This window comes from Puntigrus tetrazona, chromosome 20 (assembly GCF_018831695.1).
Source record: "Puntigrus tetrazona isolate hp1 chromosome 20, ASM1883169v1, whole genome shotgun sequence".
Classification (NCBI taxonomy): domain Eukaryota; kingdom Metazoa; phylum Chordata; class Actinopteri; order Cypriniformes; family Cyprinidae; genus Puntigrus; species Puntigrus tetrazona.
The window spans coordinates 16,260,799-16,282,097 of NC_056718.1; the positions used below are offsets into that span (position 1 = coordinate 16,260,799).

Genomic DNA, 21,299 nt, shown 5'->3' on the forward strand with positions numbered 1-21,299 from the left:
ATTTCTGTAGATCTCCAAAGCATTGTGACTTGTGTGTATGTTGGTTACATTTACTTTGTGCTAGGTGTTAAGCAGTATGGTTCACCAGGTTATTCCTGCCCAACCACCGAATAAAAAAAAGTCACTTTATGGGACTATAATGTGGATTATTAACCCACCCACAGCTAGAGGGCGCTGTTTCTCTCTTTGTAACCTGTTCTGCACACTAAAGCTGTCATGAATGCCAGGTCTACAAAATTTGCCGCCTCTGCAGGTTAGCATCACCCAGCACAATTCACTTTAATCAGATTGTATTTAGATTAGCACACGTGATTAAACACTCATATAAACAGCTACTCAATAGTACTATGGACTGTTAAGCGGCGAACTTTGATATGTAGAGAAGCAGCATGATTAGTATTTTCCTTGGCCAGAGTTTCAGAGTCTCTGACTGGGAATGTAATTTGACTAAGAAAAATGACTCGGATTTCTTTTCAAGGAGGTTTTTTGCCTCTGCTTTAAGAAAGATGTGGTTTTATGTGCAATTTAGACTAACTAAATCTGGTTCAGCAATTCAGTGGAATGCTAGCTCTGCGTTTGACATTTACCCTAAAGACAATAGACATCAACCTGTTTCTGCGTTGGCAGAGGTGCTTGTGCTCTTGTATTTAGGTTTAGTTACCTGTAACGTGGGCATCTGTGAGACTCTGTGTGTCTGTCTGATAATCCGGGTTAAGAGATTACCTCAAGATGAGCAAGAGGAGCCAAACACACTGACAAGACACCGGTGGGACAAAGAGGATGACAGTTAGTTCTCATTTCTGTCCAGAGATGTGGAGAGAATCCTCAAAAATCTTGATATCAGAACCCAGAAACTTTGTGTTGGCATCTTGTGAAATGTTTTCTAGTATGTGAAGTTTTTTTTATCTCAGACAGCATTGCTTGAAACATCAGTTCTTCAACACCTGAAACTTTCTAAACTGTGAGTTCCTGCAGAGTATTAGAGAGCTTGCTTGCTTGCTTTATTTATTGCCTGTCTGTTTTAGTTGATATTTATTATTTTATTATTGTTTTATTATTTAATAGTTAATGTATGTTCTGCTATATATTATTTTAATATTTTATTACTTCATAACATTAACAATGGAAAATACTTATTATTTATTAGGGTTAATGTTAATTGCAAAACTAATACATTATTGAAACTGTTCATATTATTTCATAAATCTGTATGCAAACATGAATAAACATTTTATTTAATTAAAAGTGATGGGACCTTATTATAAAACCATATTTACTAACCATATTTTACTAAAAATGTTGCAATTTTTTTTATTTATTTATTTATTTTTTAGTTTTAAACATCTGGAAATTAAAAAATTCCCTGATGTTCATTAAGTTTTTTTGTTTATTTGTTTTTTGCTTGTTTTGGAGATGTGAGACTGTGTGTAATCTGAAACTCTGCGGATTGAGGCTTTTGTTTGCGCAAATCAATTCAGCTTCATTCAAGCAGACCAAAAGAAAAGAGTGTGGCGAGGAAGAGAGGGGTTTGTTTTCTGGAGATCCACCGAGAGTCCCTTGTGTGCTGCAAAGAACAAGCCCATCCCACCGCCTACCTCCCCCCCCGGGATTGAGGATGGGAGGGCAGGGGACAGACCTGAGTTTGGCCGATGAAGGGGTTGTGTGAGAGGGAGGGGGTCAAGTCAAGGACCGCCCCCAGGACAGCTCCAGGCCTGAGGATCCTTGAGCATGCTGACATATGCTCAGCACCTCTCCGTAGTGAATGTAGCTGACTGCTGCTACCAAGTGCGGGATGCCAACCTTTGCACCTGCAAGATGGGCAACAATCCACCCTCACAGCTCCAGTCTTCTGCCCTGGAACCGGCCCAAAACCCCGGCACCAGGAGTGAGTGCGGTATCAAGCGTAGACTGCTGGCCTCCAAGGTCCATCAAAGACCAGAATCGCTGTGGACCCCTAAACCAATGCTAAGAGCGGAGGGAAAAGGATCAAAAGGGGACACACTTACACGCTCTCAGTCTTGTTGCAAGAGGAACTCATTGTTATGCTTTCCCAGTGAGTATATGGTGTTCAAATGATTTTAAATGTAGAAAATGTAGCTAGTTAAATTTGATTTCAGTGGAAAAGTCTAATGACAACTTATGCACAGCATTAGATATGTGTCGTAATGGTTATTTAAAAGGATACTTCGCTCAAAAATGAGAATTCTGGCATCACTTGCTCATCATTATGTCGTTCCAAACATTCAATTGGTGGAACATAAAAGAATATGATTTGACTAATGTATGATTGGTGTTTATTGTTTAGTTTTTTTTAAAACTGAAGTTCATGGAAGTCAATGATAAGCAAAACTGCTGGGTTAGCAACAATTTCTATTCTGCTGAATAAAATGAGTCAAACATGTTTGTAGCAACGTGAAGGTGAGTAAATAACAGAATTTTCACTTTCACGTGAATTATCTTGGAGTAGAAAGTGTTTAAGCACTTTTTGCGAACTTTTCCACACCATTTACCGTTTACATTGGTTTTAGCAGCTAAGCTAAGTCCCAGAACACGCCGTGTCTGCTGTCATTGTCTTGTGGTGTGACTGCTTTTGTCTAAGGCGTTCAAACCAATCAGCACACGGATTGTTCTGCAAAGAATTTGTGCCCTTTGACCTTAAGAGACGTGACTGAACCTTTTTGGCCTGACCCCTTGGGGCCTCTTCCCTTCCTGTCCTTAATAAGGTTAGCTTCATTCACTCAGTATCACACAGAAGGCCATTTATTGATCTTTCATAGCATCACACATATGGACCATTGGCCCTTCATGATTTACCGATATACGCGATCAATGGGCTAACTCTAAAGGTTACGGTATGGAGTGCGCAGGAAAAGTCAAGTGCAAAAGGTGAGAGGCTGATGGATGAGGATGCATTTATAGCCTAATGATAAACATAGGGCATTTCAAACAGTGTCTTTAATCGTGTGCAGTGTTTAGTTGCCTAGATAGGCCCTTTTAGCACATGTTAGCATGTATTGATTGTCTATATGTGTGATATCAGATGCTCAGATACAGTAGAATGATAAGAAACAGAGGAGATGTGACCCAGCTGCCCATGGGAACCCAGAACAATGGGAAACAGCTGACTGATCTTTCCTGATTCTGATGGAGGGGACAGAACTGACCCAGATACAGCGTCCCCATCACCTTACTGAGTCAATTATTATCTGATGAAACCAGTGGAGGGGAGAAAACGGACCAGAGAGGTGAAGAGGGGGACAATGAATGTGTGTGAATGAGGTTGGGATTGAAGAGGGAGAAGATGGCATGATATAAAAGAAGAGAATGGAGATATTTTATAATGCAGTTGATAAGAAAGAGGGAAGAAAAGGTTTTAGGAGGTGTTGTATAAGCTTGATATGGGGTTGATTGATATATGCTTAATATAGATAAACGAGGATGGCAGTGGCTATAAAGAAAAATAAATGTTAACGTAAAATAAAAAAAAAACATTTGTATAAGTTGTAACGGAAGTATAAAAAAGTATTTTCTTGCATACAGAACTGTAAGGCGCTGCTTGATTCTGTGCATTGTTGATTGAATTTTGAGGTGTGTTCATTGTTCAGAAGTGTAGACAGTTGAACGTGAGCTTGCAAAATGTAAAAAAAAAACAAAATGCATGCACAGATGAAATTTCACAATAAGATCTATAATGTGCAAGTCTACTATTCACTTACATAGAATAGTTTGCATAGCTATTCCCTATTTATATAATTATCTTTTATAAAGCATTGTTCCAACATTAATAAGCATTAGTAAGCAGTTTATAAATACAGCTATAGATGTTTTGTTAATAAGCATATCTATAATGTTTTATTTCTTAATGATTAAGGTATATACAAACTATATGTGTGGTTTATAAGGTTTAGTTAGCATAAGTAAATGATTAAAATGATTAAAAAAATTTAAAATAAACCTTTGCAGTTTCATAGAAAACAATGAAATAAAAAAACTCAAGTATACAGTTGTACAGTTAAAATGTTTTGCATCTTAATAAATATTTGAATATATAAACTGCTTACTAATGACTGTTAACGTTGGATTTACTGACAGTTTACCAATGCTTACTTTATGATTCATAGTGTGCCGTTATTATAAAGTGTTAATAATACATTCTGCATTTTGCTTTTGAGTATGTATTATATAATACATAACATTTTGATTCATTTCACATCGTGTCTAACAATACCCCTTTACAGAGGATAAAATCACTACCACATGGGCTGCCGTGGCTTAATGGTTTTTTCTCTTTGGCAAGGTGCTCAGTGTCTGTCGGGTTTAGCTTAAAGTTGATCCGGGCTGCTCTAGTGTCAACACAGAGCTGATGGTCTCTGCCCTCTCACGCTGGTCTGAGCTAATGTGTTGTGACAGCTCAAGATGCTCCATAGATCAGCTCTGCTTTGTGTTCAGCACAGTACTGTCATGCCCTGCTGAAGTATATAGTTTGAGCGTGAACTCGCATAGTCTCTCTTTCCCCCTCTCGCTTTTTCGCTTTTCGTTATTATTTTTTTTGTCCTTTCTTTCCTTCGCTATGCGTTGTATTGTTCGGTGGCACTTGTCATGGATGAAGCGGTGTTACAGTATTAGGCGCAGAGCAGGTGTTTCACAGATCTCCGCTAAGACGAGCTCAAGCTTTGTGGTCAGTGTTTGGTCAGTTCTTCTGTATATCCTCTCAGGGGACCGACAGAAACTGGCAGGAGCAGACACTGAATAATGAGATGCGTTTAACGAAATTCATTTCTCAAGGGAGTTGGAAACTAGAGCCAAAATGCATTGTTGGCTGAGGCGATGAGAAAATCATAGAAAATTGATACTCTGGAGAATCTGAGAGACTGATGAGCAAAATACTGTCAGTAAATTGTTACACAGGAACCTAAAGCGAGAAACTAGGCCACCGTTTCAACAATATAGTCATCTAGATCCTAAAAGATGATAACGACGGGGAACGAGTACCTGGTTTAATCCAGAGTTAAGCATTGACTTAAGCTCCAATCGAAGAGCATGCATTGCCATCATTATCATGCTTAGCCTGACCTCAGCAGTCATCCCAGAAGTGATTGACTGCCCTGATGACCATCAGACCCCTGCTTAAGTAGGCCGAAGTTATTTTGGTCCGTTACTATTGTTTGCGTGCTCCTTGTATCCTTAATCTCAGTAAGGGATTGTGGGTAGCCGTAGCCCCTTGCTGTGAATTTTGAATACTAAAGGCTTCGTCTTTACCCTGCCTAACTAACTCTTACAGTTCAGTCCCGCAGCATGACAAAGGCACTTTGTTAATCGTGAATCCCCTCAAGCATGCACACATAACCCCTGCTGATGGCAGGATGGGGACAAAAGAAACTTCACTGCTCATGTTACCATTCCTTAAAGACAGGTGGATTCTCTTACTCCTTTCCTCTTTCCATCTCCCTCTCTTTCTGTCCCATTCCCTTTCTCTCTTCCTCCCACCCCCACCTCCTTCATCATATGTTCACCTCCTTCATCACGAATCGGGGGTGGAGCTGCTCAACTGTAAAGTGTCACTCCGTGTGGGGTCGGAGTTTTGTGTTTTTCGAGGAAAACCCGAGAGCTGTCAGTCATTGTGACTTTTTTTTTTTTTTTTTTTAAGATTTTAGACTTTTTTTTTTTTAGTGCTACGTTACGTAGGGTTATAACAATAACTCAAAGTATTAAACTTTGGCACACTGTTTAGACCTTGAATGATACTTTTTCTTATCAGCATTGGTTCATTAAATAAAACAGTCTGATAAGACGTAGCCAAAAGATTGTGTAACCTTACATTAATAGTACTAGATTGTTAAAATATATATTGGTTTTGATATATACTGTATTGTTATTTTATATCAGTATGACCTGATGAACCCAATTCATTTTTAAAGACTGTAGGGCTCTTTTTTACCAACATCTTTAAAAAACATAAAAAGACATAGAAACTACCCACAACAACCTAGCAACTGCATAGCAACATCTAACCTTATCAAGTACCACTTCCGCACAGCTGTGGTTGCTTTAGTGTGTTAGTTGTGGCAAAAACTCTTTCTCAAACTCAAAAAAACATTTAGTGGTCTATTCATCACACTCTCCAGGCACACACAGCTCCTGTAATGACCACAATTAACTTTAGAAAGCATCTTCATGTGGCTCTTTTATATTGTGTGCTGGCTGAGGGTGACAAGAGGTCACTACATATAAATGTAATGGTGTGTGTGTGTGTGTGTGTGTGTGTGTGTGTGTGTGTGTGTGTGTGTGTGAGAGAGAGAGATTTAAATCGCTCATTGCTGTTCTGCATAAACTTCTGTCACACCAGTGCCTCTCCATCATGAAGAGACTTGGTGTAATTGATTTTTTTCGGGTTTGTTTGGTTTAGTTTAGGCACTAATTGGGTCTCCTCTTCCATCATGGCAGCCGTAATTAAGTTTTGGTTAGTGGATTAATCTCTTTAGGGGATTGAGGGTTAAGACTATTTTTATTTAGCACTGGACATCAGGTGTTTGCAGAGTAGAAAGGGAGATAAATGAATAAATTGTAGTTGAAGTGCTGTGGTTTTCAAGTTTCCATTTCTTCATTTATTTAGTTATTTTAATTAATTTATTTGTTTTGGTGGGTTATTGTTTAACCCTGATCGGTTTTATGGTTTTCTACTGAACCACACTGTTGTATCCATCTTGTATCTTATTTCAGGTCCGTTACGATCGTCTTACAGCAAACTACAGTACGTATCCTCTCTGAGCTGGGTGTCAGGTAATTGGGTTACAGGTCATCTCTAAGCAGAGGGCTCAGAATCCGAGCGTGAGGTCTGACAGGCGTCACATGTATTGATCGATTCCTCAAAGCCATATGTCTTAAAGAATTGTGCTAAATGGCATTAGTCAAAAGGTCAGGAGGGGTTAAAAAGCAGGGACCGACTAGTTTCACCCAACATTAAGGGTCATTTAAGTGAATTATTTTAGATCACTTTCACTGTGAATACCAGGCCAGCCATCATGGCCGTGGAAAAACCTCTGCTCTTTAGCATTGTATCGACACTGTATCTGATTCACTTTTGCATTATTCACTTTTCACTTTCCATTCAGATCCAGGTTAGGTTGTATTACAATAAAACAGTTTCCAATTTATATGTCATGTGATGAAGACACACACACCTTAGTAACAGGATTTAGACGTAGCAGGTGTTTGCGATCTTGATGTGGACAGGTAAAACAACAACTGCTGATTTAGCTTGAGCTTTAATTAAGTCTCATTAACTCTGATAAATAGGTCTGACAGCTGACCAGTGTTTTATTCGTCTGGCCACATGTTCACGGTGCGCACAAATCGAATTTAGTTCTTCAGTGTGATCCTTAGGACTGATTGTTTGCACGGTTGTATTGTATGTGATGAAATCAGATCAGTTTGTTCAGACAATGTGGCCAGTATCTAATTTACAAGCTGTCATATGGGACAAAAATAAATGTCACAGAGAAACCTGCAAGTCATGATCTATAAAATGAATGTTTTCTCAAAGAGTGGCCTTGCTTTGATTATTTTTACACTGGAAAGGTGTTGAATTAAATTGAGTATTTTTATATGGCGAGATTAATTAATGTGAGTGATGCGATGTGTTTCATACGGGCCCCTCTAGCATCATTTCACTCAGAAGTGAGTTCCTGAGAGACTAGTGCTCATGTATTGATGAAGTCTAAAGAAGAGAGATCTCCATTATATCGCTGACCGGAGTCAGACTCCTCAGGGCTTGTTATGATATAAAAAGATGAATGGAGAGAATGGAGATATAAGGATTTAGGCAGTGAGAGTGTCAAAGATGTGGATAGAAGATGTGCTACAGGGATTTAGTGTTGTTAAGGTCCTATTTAATGTTGCTGCCTTAATGCTGCTTGCTCAGCACAGATTCTCAAGCATTGGAAACCTTATTACTTATTAAAGAATCAGAATCAGTACTGATTTTTAATCCCCTTCCTCGGGACCCATTGCTCTTCACTCATTGAAATTCATGGAGCTCTTTCCAAGTGAGCTAATGATCTCAATCGGGTGTGCAAATTAGGGAGACAGGCAAACCGTGCAGGAACATGTTTGAAAACCTCTGATCTAGAGGACACTGAACATCCAATTTGACAATCAGTTGTTCAAACCTATTGTAACCACTAGATGGCCCTGATCACACAGCATTTCACAGCCATAAAAAGACCGGTCCTGATACCTCGTCCATTGAAAATACTTTTTGCAATATACTTTGAATTTAAACAATATTATATTTTTAATTGGCTTTTAACTTATTTTATTTTCTCTTCTTATTTCATTTGAGGTAATCCTATGTGCTGTTGTTTTATGTTTATATATATATATATATATATATATATATATATATATATATATTTATGTGTGTGTATCTTTTTTTATATAATTTTTGGTTTTAGTAGTTTTAGCACTTCAAATCAAACTTATTTCGATCATTTGCAAAAGCGTGTTTTGTTTCATCTAATAGACTTTGTTTTATATCAGTTTTATTTCAGTTAGCGAATTTTATTTCCAATTTTGCTATAAATAACAACACAACCTATTGTATTATATATAAATCCATACTGGCTCATGTATTTATTGGATGCTTTTTAATTTCTGTATTTACGAAGTATGCACTGAAATAAAATGAAGTTGTGTTTACTACAAATACTTTCATTGACATAGCCTACTTTTTCTGCCATGTTGGCTTTGTCTTTGACCAGTGTGTTCTTTGAACTATGATATAATAATTAAAAAAAAAATAAATGCCTTAACCTAGTTTCTCCTTTTGAACACTGGCCTCAAAATAAATTTCATTGTGCTGATAGTTTTAAGTTAATTGAAAATTAGATCAATCTTAATCCTACACACTGACAAGTCTTTAAAGATTCAAGATCTGTGTTGTCATGAGTACTAGACACAATGAAATTCTTATTATAGAAAGATTGGGTAGAAAGGGAACATACAACAACTTACAAGACATATAAAGAAAAAACAAAGTACAAGACCAAAAAAAATTAATATTTAAACTATTGAATATGTATTCCACAAGTCTGCCATTTGAATACTGTGTTTTAAAGAAGTACACAGGGAATTTCATTTGTCATTAAAGTGAAATATGTAAGGCCTGTCAAAGTTAATCCCAGAGGCGTTTTAAACTTCAGTATTTGATCAGTGAATTACCCAGACTCCTTAGGGAGTCTTCAGGGGAAGAGGCATGTTATCAAAGTGGTCTTAGGATCTATATGAAATGAACTCAGTTTTTTTCATCTGTGGTGCTTCATCATATTGATAGGACACAGGAGAGGAGGAGGGGGAGATTTGAGTGATTTCAAAACCCCACTTCCATCTTTCTCTGCATAATTCAGAGAGAGAAGACAGGTTTGTGGGATAGGGTTTCAGGACATCTAAACCCCCTTCACGCAACCCCTCACCCTTGAGCGTGCGCTTGAAGCTCTATTTGCCACTTAAGAAAATGAGTCCTTCCAATTCCAGGTGTCCTCAAAAATGTCCATTTGAATATTGTCTCTGCTTGAAGAGGGCTAATGATAGCCCTATTGGTAAATTAGGGTTCAGGATAATTGTGGGTAATCAAGCACTACGTGTTTTAATGTGGGATGAATGTCTGCAGCACTATCAAGGCAGTTGTCACGTGTCTTCCTCATTAAAAGCCTGTTAATTAATGACCATGTTCACTGTGGACTGATTGTTATCGTTTCTTTTTCCCTCTTTATAGATATATATCTACTTATGGATGCGTGTTCGTAATACTGCCTGTATATGCTCAGTATCTCTGTTCTCCTGTTTTAATGACAAAAGGGATAGATTGATGTCCCGTTGGTACATCCTGGCATCGTCACATCCTGTTTCCACAGCAACGGTGACTCCATCTTCTCCCTGAGGCTGTAGTCTCAGTGGAAATCTGACTAAAATGATGTTGCAAATCTCTCACATGGTTGCGTTTGACTAATTGGCTGTTATATTCCCCACTTTCTCCCATGCAGCTTGTTCGTTTCTGCAAAGTTTAATCAGTTTGAAGTGTCCTGTAAGTGTTCTGTTGCTCGTGATGGATCTCTTCTGTCCTTCAGCGAACTCCTGGGTTTGTCCAAAATCTAAAGTTTGAACTCTGGATGCAGGATGTGATTTAATCATGCACCATTTCTCTCCATCGAAAACCGGGTTCAGTGTATAGTGGCAAATATATGGGTCAGTTTTCTCCTGCACATTGAAATCAGACCTATTTACCCCCCGTCCCCAAAGATCTACCCCCACCATGATTACAAGCTCTATGGGAAATCTGGCCGCATGCTGTTTATCGTCTCCTAATCAGGCCTAGACTTCCTGCAGCTCATAGATTGCTTTTGACACTCTTCGATTTAGTCTCACCCTTTTGGGGTCACTTTTGATTTGCCGTTCAACACTTGGTAGTTTGGATGTGCAATGGCCTTGCTGGAGTGAAGTGGGTTAAATTTGACCTTCTATATCACAGTAATGCAGACTGGACTGGACTGCTGCTGAACAATGAATATGATGCAGCTAATTATTGACAGACCTGAATATTAAGGGTGCTGTTATATTTTTAAACATGCACTTTCCATAAAAATTTTTTGAATGCTCGTGTATCATTTTCCAGATTATGTTTTGTTTTTGTTTTGTTTGTTTATATCAGTGCTAATTGCCCTGAATGTTTTCTAGCCAATGAGTCAAATAAGTAGTACAGTCATAATATATAGAGATGAAATGAAAATTCTGGATTGAACCCGAAATTATGGGGGTCAAAAACCGAAACAATAAGGCAACAATAAAATAACCACCCTTTTATTGAAAGTAAAACAATAACATTGGACAGCAAATGTATTCATACTTTTATTCAGTCTTACGGCGTATATTTTTGGCCAGAAACGGAAAATGCCATTTTCAGCGATTAATGACATTATCCTACTTTAAAAAATAAAATCACGATAAGCCAGACATCTTTCCAAACACACTTTTATCTTAAAGAATAGTCTTGATGTTTTTACGTGTTATTGAATTTGTCAGATACATTAAAGCAGATGTCACATGCGCGTTTGCTGGATTGTCTTTGTCTCAACCATTAATATAAATGGGACAGGACAGAACACACATCTCGTCCGCTGTGATGAATTCAATGAGCTGCATTAAAGGTTGATCATGTGTGGAGACAAGCACACAGTCTGAGACATTGTATTGACATGACCTTTTACAGCCAGCATGTGCACCTTTTGCGTTTAATGCACAAAGGGTTTAAGACAAAGACTGCTGTCCAATTATTTGTCCTCTTGCTCAAATCCATACTGCGGCAGACTGAAGTGTGTGTGCATGTCTGATGTGTCCTGAGACACCCCTGTGTGTTTGAGGTTCACTTGTTTCCATGCATTCTACCTCATTTCATTCTCTGTGCTCTGCATTGGGGAAACGGAGAGCTTTGTGTGCTTTGGCAGGTCATCGCAATGGAACATCTTCAACTGATGAGGTGTCATGAGACTAGTGCTCAAACTGAAGCTTTTCTTCAGTAATGGCTCCCCTCAGACAGATGCTGTACATCGGGGGTCCACAAGTAGATGCACAAATTCAAAACATGATTATGTATTTGGCAGATGTTTTGAATCACGCGGTTCCAGGGAGTCAAATGCATGCTCTACCGGTTGAGCTCCAGGAAACCCAAAATATACACTACTGTTCTTAAGTATGGGGTTCGATCAAAAGTGAATACGTTTACTGTCTCGCAAAAGATTTCTATTTCAAATAAACGCTGTTCTTTTGGACTTTTTTATTCATTAAAGAATTTGTTAAAAAGTTTTGAACTTTTAACACTAAAGGCTGGAATAGAAATAGAAAACTTATTTTAAATTTCAATAATATTTCACTGTTTTACAGAAGTTTGATCAATGACATACAGCCTTGGTGAGCGTAAGAGTCCCCAAACTTTTAGATTGTAACGTATTTAATTGAGAGAATGTGATGAAATGATTTCCCTTTAATAGAACTAAAATGAAAAGTCACAAATTACTTTTATCCAGCTTTTAAATCTCTTCTAAAACAGACAGAATTACTACTCTAACTAATGTCTGGACAATACCACCTTAGTGTCCCAACAAACGGCTGTAACAGCTCAAACTCCTCAGAGAGAAGCTTGCTGAAAAGACCTAATGTGCGAGGGAGACACATTAACAGCTACCCACCTGGTGTCCTGTAGAAAAGACAACTTGCTGACCATTGCACGCCTGTTTGTGTTCAGAAAACAGACTGTCGTTGGTCTTATTTATAGCCAGCCAGGGTGGTTGTTCTCCTTTGGACAAGAAAGCAGAAAACAAATGTGCCTGTGGTGGAGGAAACTTAGTGAAAGTCAAAAAAATGCAAACGATAATAGGACTACATTTAGTTTTTTTCTGACTTGTTATTGCTTTACTGTTTGTATTGCCAGTATAACTTGTTTAACTCTGTTAAACTAGTTTCTTCTATCACAGGTTAATATTATATGCACGGATGGTAGTAATGTTCTGGTAGTAAAATGTATTGTTGATTTTGTTGAGGTATATATGTGATTTTTATTATATTTTTCTTTTTCATTTATTTTACTTTCTTTATCATTTTAGATATGGAGTAAGAGGAAGCGTTAAGAGAGACTAGGGGGAGAAAACTGCATTTTGACCTCATTTCTGAAAGAATTTCTCAAAAGGGTTTCCCCGCTTCAACTATTGATCTGAGTCAATTTTCAGCTATTTGTAATTCATAAAGAGACTGTCTCATTAATGCTTTCGCTCTAGTCAGATCTCTCCTCCGTGGATAATGTTTTATTGCATCTCTTTCATGCTCAGCTTTTCCGTGTTCTCACCAAGGTGTGGCTTTCTAGATGATTCTACTTCAAAGGGAATTATTTTTCTTTTCTTCATCTTTGGTTTTCCTCTCTTCTTTATTGTCAGAACTTTATTCATCCGGTCAGGTCTGATGGTGTTTGTGGTCTCTTCAAGGTTCTCCTCCCTCAGCGGGCTTGTACTTTTTATGTGTTGTATTCATTCTGGCTTTAACCATTAGACGTTCTCGTTGATTACACAATAGCTTGGAATGCCTTCACTGAGGGGCCCGAGCCTATTATTTAGCACAATGCCTGACCTTTTTATACACACACGTATACGCTGATGCAGACACGCTACGGCCAGACATGGCTTGAGACTTTCCATTCAGGGCAAACACAATATGCCACAACACAGGCCCCTCTAAACCTACTGACTTGAGGAATCTTCACACAGGATCAGTGGAGTGCCAAGCGCTCGAGTGGTCGGTCTGGATGCTTTTTGTCCTCCTAGCAGCCCATTCCTCTCTTAACAAGCCTTATCTGCAAATCAAACTAAATGCTAATAAGCCCAGGCTTGATTTCAAACACGTTCCAAGCCTGCAGCCTTTAGTTATAGCATTTCTTTCAAGACCAAGTAGGCAATGTTTGTTTTTATGCAGATTTCTCTTGTCTCATGCGTGGCAGTAGACGGTTGATAAGTGTTTTACAGCTACTAGGTCTCATAGTGAGGGATTGAGTGATTTGTTATGGGTAAATACAAAGTGTTTGGGGTCTGAAGCGGAGGCAGACTGTGTGTGTGTGTGTGTGTGTGTGTGTTTTATCTTTTTCATGGCCTCATTAGCTCTACAGCTTCTACTTTTTTGGTACATCTTCATAGGTATCTTCTCTCATTTCAAATTACTTTATATATTGATTATCTAGAAGTCTATATAGAGTGATTATTTTACACAATATTTCTTTCTCACAATCAGAAAAAGCTTTTTTTTGTTATTAACACTGATAGTAAACAATTTCTTTAGCAAATATAATATAGCAGCTATACTTGAATGTACAATATAATATACAACAAAATACAATGACAGGTGTAGTCATTTCTGTATTAATGGTAGTGTTGAATTAAATTTGCATTTGTGATTTAAATTTAGCATAGCCTACATTAAAGTTATATAGAACTATATAAAGCATAACATAAAAAAAGAAATGAGCTGACGTTGCAGGTCAGTCATTAAAATGCTATAGACAAAGATGAGAAAGAAAGAAGGAAATGTATGTGTGCGACTGTCTAAATGAGTCTCTTGAGAGTTGTTTGATTGCGTGTCCGAGGTGTGTGGGAAAGCAGCCCTGTGCCCTGTGTCATTAAGTGTGACCTTACAGAAAAGAAAACAATCTTTATAACTAACCTGTAATTATATGTGTTTCTGTGCTTAATCTCTAACTTCTCTGAAATCCAGATTTTTTTCAAGGTACTTCATTAATCCTGTTTTCTTCCCTAAAGAACTAAAAGGATTTATTGGCATGCAATGACAATTATTTGTTAATCCAACAAGGTTACATTTACTGAACACGCCACCTTTCTCTCGTCACTCCAAACTGTCTAACTGCTGATTGAAAATGCAGAATATTTGTATTAGTGGTCGCACAGACAGCTGTGTTTGTGTTTAGAATGTGAGAACTGACCTCAGTACACTGAACAAACACTCTGAACAGGTTCAGTGCTGGTTTTGAGGTCTGCTCGTACCACTCCGTGTTTCACTTTTTCTAGAATAAATCAGACTAATGCTTTTGAGATCAAACCCACAGGAGAGGGTATGGGGAAAAAAAGAGGAAAAAATCAATAGGGATTACTTTTATAGGCATCAGAAGGAATGAAGGGAGAGGGAATGAGAAACTGGGGAACACTGATGTTTAGGAGAGAGCGGATAATTAGAGTGAAGGAAAAGGTCACGAGTATTAAAAAAGTATAAAGTTGTCTTTTAAATTGGGGAAAAAGTATCATTGAAAAATGTATGAGTATCAGCAATAAATTTGCACGTTTGATTAGTGACCTGAAAATGTTTTTATATATATATAATTTAATTAGTTGAACTGTAAAAATGAATGTAATAAATTTGCGTATTTTATCAGGCCTAAATACGAATATTTACTTTTTTCCTTTTTTTTTTTTTTTTTTTTTTTAAATCGAAAAATTAAAATTTTTGGTGACTTAAAATAGTGCTGAATCTTAAATGCTTGTATTATTATACCATTGCATTGTTTTTATTTAAATTGTTTTTTATATTTTTGAACATTTTCATTTGATATCCAGGTTTAATAAAAACTAAATACAAAAAAAAATTAAATCTTAAAAGCTTCTGTTTTTATGTTATTACTTTTACTGTTTTTTATTATTATTATCTTTTTTTGTTTGTTTTTTGTTGTTGTTGTCTTTTACAATATCACAACTTTCAGTTTGTATATAGGGTTCTGTTAAAAAACAAAAAAAATAAAATTAAAAGATTTTCAGTGGGGTCCCACACGTTAGATGGGCTGTATGATGATGATAGGCCAGTCTGAGTTCATTTTCTTTTGTAAAGAAACATTTTCAGAATAGCAGGAGATGAAGCAGGAGAAAGCATACGTGTGTTTGTGCGTGTGAAGGGGGAGGGATATGACAACAGCTCCGTTACACACACACACACACACACACACACACACAACACGGGTGAGTGTGATCTGTCGGATGCAGAGAGCCCAGACCAAGTGTGAAAAGCGGCGAGATTCAAGCTCTCTGATTGGCTGTTCATAAACTTCACACTGGAATCTCATGAACAGATTTCTGGCACTTATGAACAAACATGTTAATTACTTTTGCCAAGTTTGTTTCCCCGATTCTTCATCAAAATCGGTCATGTCTGTTAAAGTGACTAGCCACGAGGTATGTGTATATATTGTGTATATCTATGCACATTCATAAAACACACACACACAAATAGACAGTTGTCTGAAGTGACTGTAATCCTGCAGTGACAGACAGAGATGTTGAGCCGTCTGTGGAGTGAGAACAGAACAATAGTGTGTTAATTACTGCAGCCCACATGAGCTGTATAATCCAGATACTGTACACGTGCCAGACAGCATGGAAACAGCAAGTCTGCAATACACACACAAACACGTGCAGAGAGAATAGGCCCAAGATATATGGGAAAAGACCGGATATGGGCTGTACGCGGAGAAAAGCCTCACTGTTTGAACTTGGCAGTGAGTAAAAGAAAGCAGTAAACGCTTGTTTCCTCTTTCAGATTCACTTGTTACACATAAAAACATTTTAACAACCAAATATAAACAAGTAAAAATGAGGAACGGCCTAGAAGGGGCGAGCTTGGCTTGCTGTGGGGGTGATTGGGATATTTTAAGGGGGAGGGGTTTTCAATGCATTACCTCCTCTAGTTCAGTAATCATTTGCAACCCCATTCAGGTCCAAATTCACCCACCCGTCATCCCCCCTTCCATTCAGATCCCTCTGCACCCCTCCTATAATGAAAAGAAATAGGGTCATGGTGTGTGTGTGTGTAGACAATGGGGCAGATTGTGTGTGTGTGTGTGTGTGTGTGTGTGTGTGTGTGTGTGTGTGTGTGTGATCTATATTCCAGTGGTCTAGATTCAGTGGCTGTGTGCTAACACGGCAAGCCGGCTTATCAGTGGGAGACCTGCTCCTTCTGTCCTCCAGCAAAGACTGAGACGGATACGCACATATGTGAATGTGCTAAGTATGAACACACATGCCTGGTTACAAAAGATGAAGCAAACCATCATGGCCCGGACTGAGAGGTTTCGGCTCTGGTTGTTTTATCTTAGCCGAGGACACTAAACTTAGTTCTTGTTTGTTTTGAGTGCCAGTTGTTTCTGATGAAATGTATGAAATTAAAATAGACATAGAGACTATTGTTGACAGGGCAGACAATGAGGGAGAGACACCCCAAAACTGATTATGAGATTTTTCATTGGTTTATTCTTATACAAGTCTTAAACATTTGATAAAAAACATTTTGTTTAGCATTAATAATTTAATTGTTCATTGAAAAAAATCTGTTTCAAATCATTTCTGTTCTATTGAAATTCATGATTGTCACCAAAAAGGTAGTGAGGAATATTTCTTGAGTACCAAATCAGTATATCAGAATGACCATTTAAATTAGAATAATTAGTGATGTATTTTCATTATATGTATAATAATTTTTTTTTTAATTAAAATTAGTATTGTGTAATGAATGCATCCTTGGTGAGTATAATATATACTGTATATATATATATATATATTTTTTTATCTTACTCATCTTACTGAAACTTTTAGGTTTATATTAAAATCATTTTCTATTTGTATTGCACTCTTTCTAAAGAGAAAAGCTGAAGCAAAAGCTTCTGTTTTATTTCATCGCTGTCTGGGAAAAACAGTTAGGATACTACAAAAGTCTCATTTGTAATTGTTTTTTTCCTATAGGCTTGCTTATTATAATAGAAACAAAAACTTTGGGATCTTGGAAAATCGCATTTAAAACTATTCAGACCATCTTTGACAGAGGAGACAGAAGGGGTCTTTTCTTAAAGGAAAAATCTGCAACTTTAGCAAAACTCTTCATTTCATCTAACTGCGGCCTAGAAGAAATAATTGAGAGATTAAAAAGATCTCATTTGCTATTTGTCTTTCCAATAAGCTTGCATTAGAGAAAATAAAACAGGGCGGATACTTTGGATGAGCTGTGCTGGTGAGCTCCTTGGTAACCGAAGCACAGATGAACAGAGGGGCATATACTACACCCCTCCCTCTGAGCCCCAGGGAGCGTGTGTGTGTGTGTGTGTGTGAGGGAGGAGGAGGTGTTTCCCAGGGTTGGGTTGAGGGTGTGTGTATATGTAGGAGGGGCTCATTGTGGAGGCGATAAGCGTTGATCAAATGGGCAGAGGCACATACTGACTTGTTGGCAGGAGGACACAGGTTTGTGGACACACACACACTGCTGGTCCAGCGCTCCTGTGTACTGGGAGGCCGTGGCAATTGTACACCGGATCCACCTGCCTCACACACTGGAATAATGGTGTTCATTGGGACTTCGCTCAAGTCAGTCATTAAATACTTCAAACGCAAGGGTAAGAACTCTTTGACCACGTTCTTTCAGCTCTGACGGAGATTAGACAGGTTTTTAGGTAGTTTTGTGAACTCGTTTGGAGCTGTGTGTTTTATTGATCTGATAGCGGCTTATCGTAAATCTAATAGATTTCATTAAATGTTTCAGATCACGTGGCAGGTCAGGACTTTGATTGTCAGGTGTGTAAGTGCAGAGTTCATAAAGAGATGTAAATCTGTGTCTGTATTTGGACAGATGAATCATTTCCTGTACACTTCATAGACAAACCTGTTAACACTTTGATACTGCTTATGATGTCCAGAGAATGACCATAAACTGTGGTTGTGTGTTTCTTATATTATCTTATCCTGTCTTATATTCTTATACCTACTCTGGTTTCACACATTTATGCATTACAAAATATATTGGTACCATATCAGTTATTAGTTGATAATATATTATAAAAAATGCTGTCTAATTTATTTGCTTTTGTCTATATTTAAATACTATCACTTCCCTCTTGATTTTACATATATGCTAGTTTACTTTAGACTTCATCTCATTTTCTCTTAGAGGTAATCTTTAAAATCTTAAATGTTTAATATAATCTAATGCTTCAAACTGAAATTAATTTAACAGTATAGAATATAATATAGGAATAGTACATTATAAAAGCTGAAATGAAAAATACACTAAATTAAATACATTATTAATATTGTTATTTAATAATGAAAATGAATCAATCAACATAGTTTCACAATTTGTGGAAGACACTTTTTAATAATGGTTGAATACAATATGCACTTAAGCCAGCCACTGCGTGTTCTTCTAAGGCCTTTAGTTCATTGACATTAAATGCTTTAATTCATACGACTGCATAAAAAATTAAGAAAGTGCTTTTATAAAGCATAATCCACTGTTAATTACATTCGTCTCAGTAGTACAGAACATAGCAAGCCATTTTTTGCTGCCGATCCGTTTTTAATTGTGATCATTTTATCTTCTGAGCCAAAATTCATTGAATGAGCTCATCCATATTCCAGTGTTAACACGTGGTGGATGCAAAGTGTGTGTGTGTTTTGTGTGGATACGAGCAGTACCAAAGGGATTATGGGAGTTTTGAATAGGCTGATTCTGAGTGCTGAGCTCAGGCTGATGTGGAGATTGATGTTAGGCACAATGCAGGTTTTTGTCCCCGCTGCCGCTCTCCTCTCTCCACAAGCCCACAGACAGGTTTAATGGGTCATGGACTGGGCTGTGTGAGAGTGTGTATTGCCTGTTCTATAATTATCTGATATTTATTGTAGGCACTTCAATGGGCTCGCTCACTTTTATCTCTCCCACTGAGTACGAAGGTTGTTTAATGCTTTTTGTGCATCTGGTTTTGCTGTCCGGCAAATGGTGTTGTTGATCGAATGAACAAATGGGTTCGAGTGTCCTTTTTTCCCGGGACGCGTGTGACAGAATCTGCCGGTTGGTAGATTATTGACCTGTTTAGTCGTTACCACACCGTTGAAACCATGATCACATAATAGCTAGGTACTAACCCGAGGCAAACTCAACGCATCAATATTTCCGACAGTGGATAAATTCTAGGGACATTTGATTTCTGTTCAGAATACTTCATTATAAACAGCTAAAAGGCCTCTGTTCTTTTAGCTTGATGTTTAGTGGCCTCACAGACTTAAGCAGTTAATGCATGTCCCAAACAGAGAGATCTGTGACTCTACAGCACTTGTTAGATTGTGTCGTTCACTTTACAAACGCCAGTGTATGTGTTTTTCTGCAGTGCTAAATGCCCTCTGCATCCTCCCATGCGTTTGTCTGCTTTGTCCTATCTGATGTCTCCACATTCACAGATGATGCCTTTGAGGAGAATGTGTCCCTTTGAAGCCCAGAATGGATTTGAACAACAATAAGTTCAAAGGCTCTGTGTTGTGGTTAACGAAGAGAGAAAACCTTGAAGAGGGAATGAAAAAACACGTTTTCACACTTTGATTTCAAGTTTGATTGCTTGAGTTTGGTCCCGGCACCTACCCCTGGCCACAGTGGTGTCTTTTTGTCTTATTGGATCCAAACTTTTGTAAGTTAACGTCATACTTCTGCTCACCAAGGATAGGTATAAGTTCTTTAAAAGATACGGTGACATCATGATTTCCAAAAACATTAAATAGAAAACTGTTTTGCATACTTTAGTATTTTAGAATTAAATAGAATAATGTTACTTTTTTACTGTCTTTTTGATCAAATGTATGCAGCCTTGGTGAGCATACAGGGCTTCTTTTAAAAACATTAACATATGTAAAAACCTAATCATACAATTCTCAGTATATTTATTTTTCTGTGCACTTATAAAATTTTATTGTTATTTTATCATATTTTGAGGCTTTTTTCGTTTTTAGGGTTATAATATTTTTTACATTATTTAATTTTATTTAGTGTTGTTTTTGTCTGGTTATTTATTTTCTATTTATTTTCAACAAAATGTTTAAAATAATGGCATTCAGTCATAGGGTGACACAGAAGCCCTTGGTAAATAAATAGCAGTCACCGATCAGTATCTGTTAGTCCCTCTGAAAAGTAAGAAATCACTTCTGTATTGAAAGTCCTGATGTCTCATGAATAAACACAATGGCCTCCTGTGGGCTCCGCTTTTCAGTCTGGCAGCTCTCACATGATGGGCCATCACAGTTTAACGGCCCAGTGCCACCTGTGGACACACAGCTCCTCACACCTGTGCAAAAAACTCCCACCACTGCTCCTCTACTTTCCTTTTCCTCTCACGTTAAAACGAGCAGCCAGTTGTTTTTGCTTGTTTGCTGTTGGGACAGCTGGGGGTTCAAGCCCCAGGGGTCTTTCCTCTAAGATTCCCTTCATACGTCATGACCCATTTGCGCCTCTGCTAGCTCGTACCCGTCACTCTTTGGTTCGGGTTTTTAGGGTTCATTCAAGTTTAAGCACAAGATTGTAGTAAACTCCAAAAACAAATGAAGTCCTTTTGGCTCTGTTTTGTCTCACAGTGAGTCCACAAATGGTCACATTTGGTTGCGTTCGCATTTGGTCATGCGTTCTGTGCTCGAGTAAACAGATACATTGATTGCTTGTTTATGCCGAGTAAAATATTTTTATTCTTTGTGTGTGTTTTTAGCCGTATCTAACCTGGATGAAGAGAAAAAGTGGACTGTGCACTACACGGCTCCATGGCACCAACAGGAGAACGTCTTTCTGCCGGGCTCCAGACCAGCCTGCGTGGAAGACCTGCACCGCCAGGCCAAAGTGAACCTAAAAACAGCCCTCAGAGGTAAGAGACGCACACCTTTTACATCGGGTTCAACATCAGGCTCGCT

At 37.9% G+C, this 21,299-nt stretch overlaps 1 protein-coding gene across 9 annotated transcripts in view; it reads left to right on the forward strand.

Moving 5' to 3' along the window:
* nhsl1b (NHS-like 1b) overlaps positions 1–21,299 on the forward strand; it is a 78,574-nt gene that overhangs the window by 41,692 nt on the left and 15,583 nt on the right. For 7 of the 9 annotated variants that reach the window (XM_043219525.1, XM_043219528.1, XM_043219526.1 and 4 more), the window contains exon 2: positions 21,101–21,253. In XM_043219525.1, coding sequence (XP_043075460.1) covers positions 21,101–21,253 — 153 coding nt within the window. Of the gene's footprint in view, positions 1–17,797; positions 17,975–21,100; positions 21,254–21,299 lie in introns of those variants that run through there. The other 2 variants (XM_043219529.1, XM_043219531.1) reach the window with 1 other exon arrangement.